This window comes from Mobula birostris, chromosome 14 (genome assembly GCF_030028105.1).
Source record: "Mobula birostris isolate sMobBir1 chromosome 14, sMobBir1.hap1, whole genome shotgun sequence".
Taxonomy (NCBI): Eukaryota; Metazoa; Chordata; class Chondrichthyes; order Myliobatiformes; family Myliobatidae; genus Mobula; species Mobula birostris.
The window spans coordinates 92,694,804-92,700,244 of record NC_092383.1 but is presented as its reverse complement, the minus strand read 5'-3'; the positions used below and the strand labels follow the sequence as shown (position 1 = coordinate 92,700,244).

Here is a 5,441-nt window from a genome sequence, read left to right as displayed (position 1 = left end):
AGCATGAATTAATCAGTCTGATGGCCTGGTGGAAGAAGCTGTCCCGGAGCCTGTTGGTCCTGGCTTTTACGCTGCGGTACAGTTTCCCGGATGGTAGCAGCTGGAATAGATTGTGGTTGGGGTGACTCAGGACCTTTGGGCCCTTTTTTACACACCTGTCACTGTAAATGTCCTGAATAGTAGGAAGTTCACAACTACAGATGCGCTGGGCTGTCCGCACCACTCTCTGCAGCGTCCTGCGATTGAAGGAGGTACAGTTCCCAGACCAGGCAGTGATGCAGCCAGTCAGGATGCTCTCAGTTGTGCCCCTGTAGGCCCCTGATGGGTTCACGGACCGTTTAGAAATCTGATGGCGGAGCAGAAGCGGATGTTCATATAACAAATTCTGCAACTGAATAGACACAGTGAACTCACCAGATTCTGCAGACGCTGGAAATCTGGAGCAACAGACACGCAAAATGCTGGAGGGACTCAGCAGGGCAGGCAGCATCTATGGAGTGAAATAAATAGGCGACGTTTTGGGCCGAGACCCTTCGGGGAGGAACCCTGCTGAGTTCCTCCAGCTATGAACCTACTGTGGTTGTAGGAGACACGGGAGACTGCAGGCACTGGAATCAGGAGCGACAAACAGTCTGCTGGAGGAACTCAGGTTGAGCTGCATCTGTTGAGGATGGGTTGGGTTTGGGGTGGGGGGGGGGACGATGCAGGATTTTGACCTGAAATGTTGGCAATTCTTTTCCACCTAAAGATGCTGCTCGACCCACTGAGTTCCTCCTGCAGTTTGCTTGTTGCTGCTGTGGTCATTATCTTGCTGATTTGATTAATCCTGCCATCGTTGCTTTGACAATCTTGTTATTTTCTTGCAGAAAAAATACAGCAGGCCACTCAGACGTGCCCATGCCAGCTCAGAGAGCAATCCTATTCCCCACTAATTTTTTCCTGCGACCTGTGGGAGGAAACTGGGGCACGCCAAGGAAACCCACATGGTCGCAGGAATGAGCAAACTCCACAGTCAGCACTCGAGGTGAGGACTGAATCTGGGTCACCGAGGCAGTACCCGTTTTGTCATCACGCTGACAAAACTGCTTAAAGTTGCTTCCAAGTTTAAAAAAAGAGTTACACATGCAAAAAGCAGATTTCCAGAACCTGCATCAGGAGCTGTTGTGTGTGAAATGTACACTCCCTGTTTCAAGCACTTGCAATTATACCAAGTCCATTAACATGGAAAATAGTCACAGGGAGATTCACATGTTTGAGATTAATTGAAGAATATGATATGGGCCAAAGCAGGATCTTTATAAGTCCTGACTAAGGGCTCCAAGGTTCTTCTCAAAGTCATTCCTCTACCTTCAATTGCTCAGTCTGCTCGTCCTTCTGTTGTTTCTCACTACCTCTTCAAAGGTCCACTCCCTTTGTAAAGCACATTGTGGCTTTGGCATATTGTCACTCTCTGTTACTCAATTGTTACTATTACCATTATTACTCAGTTGCTACAAGGAACATTATTGCCTACCTGTTGCGAGGAATATTTGTGTTGCTATGTCATTATTACTCAATTGTTGCTCGAACCGTTATTATTCAGAATTACTCCTCGCTTACTATAATCGGACCACTCGGCTGACGTCACCGAGAACGTCATCCTTCCTTTTTTCGACTGCCTCGATCCTATTGGTCGACGTTGCAGTTGTTGCCAATGTTCCCCGGGACCAATGACAGGCGAAGGACCCGTCCTCTCGGCCCTTCCCTCGGGCACTGGCCGAGCGCCCTCGCTGTGATTGGGCGATGGCGCCGCCTGTCAAGGTGGGGGTGGAACCACGCTCTGATTGGTGGAGGGCTCTCCCCGGCTCTATAAGAGGGCGGCTGCGAGCGCTCTTTGCGTAGAGCTAGAATGGAGATCGCAGCTGCAGTTGGTTTTGTTAGCCGGTTACTCCGTAACACCGGGCTCGTCAGTCCCGCACAGCTCCAGGTCTTCGGCCGCTCGCTGCACGACGCGCTGGCTGGTAAGTTCTCTAGGGGGACAGAGGAACCGCAGAGGGGAGAACATGAGCGAAGAGTCCGCCGCGCAATCGGCGGGTACGGCCAAAGGGCTAATAAACCTATAACGAGCTCTTCTCATAAACTTTAACTAGCACCATTCCTCTGAGCCAGCGATTCGATTGTATCCAATTAAACTTTTAAAACTTGTGTAACTAAGTTGCTATCTCTTTCTAAGAAAGCCAAAATGCTAGAGGAACTCAACAGGTCAGACGGCATTTATGGAGGGGAATAGACAGTTGACGTTACGGGCCGAGACAACGTCATGTGGATCTTACTTGAGTAATCTAAACCATTTTTTACACTGTCCCCGATGTTTACTATACGACTCCCTGGTCCGTAGATGCCCAAAGTGACTACATCGCGTCCATGGCACGATAACTCGCTGCGTTATCTTTGTATTACTCGGCCATTTTTCTTCCCTCTCGGGACAAACGGGTCTGTTCAAGTTTCCTTTGAATTAGTCTGTATTTAAGTTCGTGTAGCGACGATTTGAAATCTGGTGCGGATTAAACTCGAACTATTTTAGAAGAATCTCTTTTAAATTGTGCGTGATTCTGAAGCTGTTTATAAGAGCACTTTTAAAACCCGAATAGAATTCCCTTGAGCAACAAACGCACAATACCGGAGGAACTCAGCAGGTCAAACAGCCCTTGTCTTTGATAGAGATCCTTCATCGGGTGGGGATTTATTGCATTTTTCACATGCAGTTAATAAGACGTTTTGTTAACACCAAGGGTGTCTCGGGGTAAACTTGAAGGACCTAGAATCTGGTTTGATTTTCTTTAGTTGATCTAAATTGCCTTCAGCTTCTGCTGTTGATTCTTTCGTATTCATTAACTGGTCTACTTTCTCTTTCAGAGCACTACAGACATCACTGGTTCCCAGACAAGCCGTGTAAAGGCTCCGGTTACCGTTGCATCCGAATAAATCACAAAATGGACCCGTTGATTGGCAAGGCTGCCAGCAGAATAGGACTCAGCAGTCAGCAGCTCTTCAGACTTCTACCCAGTGAGCTGACCCTCTGGGTCGACCCGTATGAGGTCTCTTACCGCATCGGCGAAGACGGCTCCATATGTGTTCTGTACGAAGCCACGCCAGGCAACAACCTTGGAATGTTAACCTGTAAGGACGAGTTAAACGTGGGCCATACAAGTCCTCCCAAAAACTGCTGGATGACCGTTTCAAGCTGAGAGGCGCTGCTGTAGTTGAACTATTTACACCTTAAGTGGATTTTTTTCTAAATTCAGTGGCTTAAAATCATTGGATCTGATCAACACCACAGAAGTGGTGTCTGGTATGGCTTAACAGTTATCTGAAAAGGTATTTCCCAAAGGGGTATCAAGTAGCTTCTAATCCAGTTGTGAAATTATTGTTAAAATAGTTTCCTAACTGGGTTGTCATGGCTACTTTTGAGTGAATATGGTTGGCACCTAATTAAACTTTATTCTGAAAATGCAACGTTGAGCGTTGGAAACTTGATAAAGCACTGGAAAAAACACTTTAATCCTATGTTAATCTTTTTCACAAATGTGGTGTATTGATCAAAAGTTTAGTTTTCAAATTTGTATATCACTGTTTACAAGTCTGACTCTAGCAAGTTTTTTGAAACTTGCTATAAGTGCACACATCAGATTTGTAAAGTTTCATTGGAGTTTTGCCACAAACCTGTGTTTTTAAAAACCAGTTTTGCATATGTTTAAGGAGACACTGCCTTGGGCGAAACTGTGAATGACTTGCAGGAACTTGTTCAACTGACAAGGTTTTATAATGCTGTTCAAAATGAGCTTTTGGAAAAAATCCCTTTGGTAATGTATTGAGGGTTTATTCTAGTTCTCTGTACATAAGTTGTCTAAGCTATGTGGAAAAACTGTTGTACATTTTTAAGTATTGTACAGCTGTATTGAAGAAATTGTACAGTTTTCTAAAACTTTTAATTAAAGTATACTTTTTGCTTGGAAACATTCTGGTGCATGAATGGGGTTGAGTACAGCAATGTTGTGGGAGGCACACAATCTTGGGTTGCCATATTCCTTGGATGGTTTGCCACTTAATCATAAACATCTTCACCTGTTGCCTCCAGTTGTCCTTTAACATTGAAGAATCTTGCACTTCTCTATACATCTGTTCACAGCTTTGTCTAATCATAACAACATGGCCTTGACAATTCCTCCTTTTTGATGGTGGAACTATGCTATACATAGTAACATTGACTTGGTGAGTGTCAGGTTCTGGTTAAGTGCAAATTGAATCTGTATGTGTGCTGCCTCAGAAGGAATCAGCCTTCTGTAACACTAGTTGTAGTACAAAGGGAATACTGCAGGATATTTTTGTGTAGACCTCCTTAATCGCTTAAAGATTATAGAAAGAAGGCAGGAGAGTGGGTTGAGGATAGTAAATCCATGCTGGGATGGTAGAACAGATGTGATGGGCTGAATGGCCATATTCTGCTCCTGAGTCTCATGAGAGTTGTGCTGTTTATCCCTAAGGGTTCCTGACCCTTTAATTAAATGATGCAGTTACGAGGGGAGTCTGTGTTCCCTTGCTCTAGGAAGAGCATTTTGTTGCTGTGGTGAAATGATTATGACAACATTACATGCCCAGTCTTGAGCTCAGCAAACTCAGCAGCACTAGCTTCTACTCCTTTCCAGTCCTGTTGAAGGGAATTGGCTGGAACCGACACTGGTTTGTTTCCCTTCATGGATGCTGCCTGACCTGCTGAATTCCTCCTGTATTCTCTGTGTTGGGAGGTGAATGGGCCAGAAGGATTTTTTTGGAACAGCAAAATCAGCTTAGGAGGTAAGATATTTGCAATTGTGCCATGAATTGATGGGAAGAGATTGCAGGGAGCAGGCAGACTGGCATTACTGAGTTGTGGGCATGATATATTGATATCAGAAGTGTGGTAACATGTGAGCTGTCCCCAGCACAGCCTCAGACTGTTGGTGGTTGATGTCAATGATGCATTTTACTGTTCCAATGCATATGTGACAAAGCCAATCTTTAACCATCCTGAAAACTAATCAGATGTCTTCACCTCCGAATCAGGATCACCATTGCTGATGTATGTTGTGAAGCTTGTTGCTTTGCGGAGGCAGTACAGTGCATACTGTATAAAAGATAGATGGAGTGGGTAGGGTTGAGGAAACAGCCTGCAGAGAGACTTAGATAGTTTTGAGGAATGGGCAAAAAAAGTGGTAAATGAAATACAATGTTGGAAAGTGTATGGTCATGCACTTTGGTGGAAGAAATAAATGGGCAGACTATTATTTAGGTGGGGAGAGAATTCAAAATGCAGAGATGCAAAGGAACTTGGGAGTCCTTGTGCAGGATACCCTAAAGGCTAACCTCCAGCTTGAGTTGGGGATGAAGAATGTGAATGCAATGTTGACATTAATTTCTAGAGA

General features: G+C 44.9%; 1 protein-coding gene across 1 annotated transcript; it reads left to right on the top strand.

Moving 5' to 3' along the window:
- Window positions 1–1,868: 1,868 nt before the first annotated feature.
- LOC140210101 (protein BTG1-like) lies at window positions 1,869–3,996 on the top strand. The gene is made up of 2 exons (XM_072278943.1): window positions 1,869–2,000; window positions 2,896–3,996. Exons 1-2 carry the CDS (start codon window positions 1,889–1,891, stop codon window positions 3,225–3,227), a joined length of 444 nt encoding a protein of 147 aa, XP_072135044.1. The 5' UTR covers window positions 1,869–1,888; the 3' UTR covers window positions 3,228–3,996.
- The last annotated feature ends 1,445 nt before the right edge of the window (window positions 3,997–5,441 follow it).

Bases quoted from the DNA above. Each gene is read 5' to 3' on its own strand.
- LOC140210101 (XM_072278943.1), top strand. From the start codon at position 1,889: ATGGAGATCGCAGCTGCAGTTGGTTTTGTTAGCCGGTTACTCCGTAAC. The intron at 2,001-2,895 runs GTAAGTTCTCTA...TTTCTCTTTCAG, and splicing joins GCTGCACGACGCGCTGGCTG to AGCACTACAGACATCACTGG.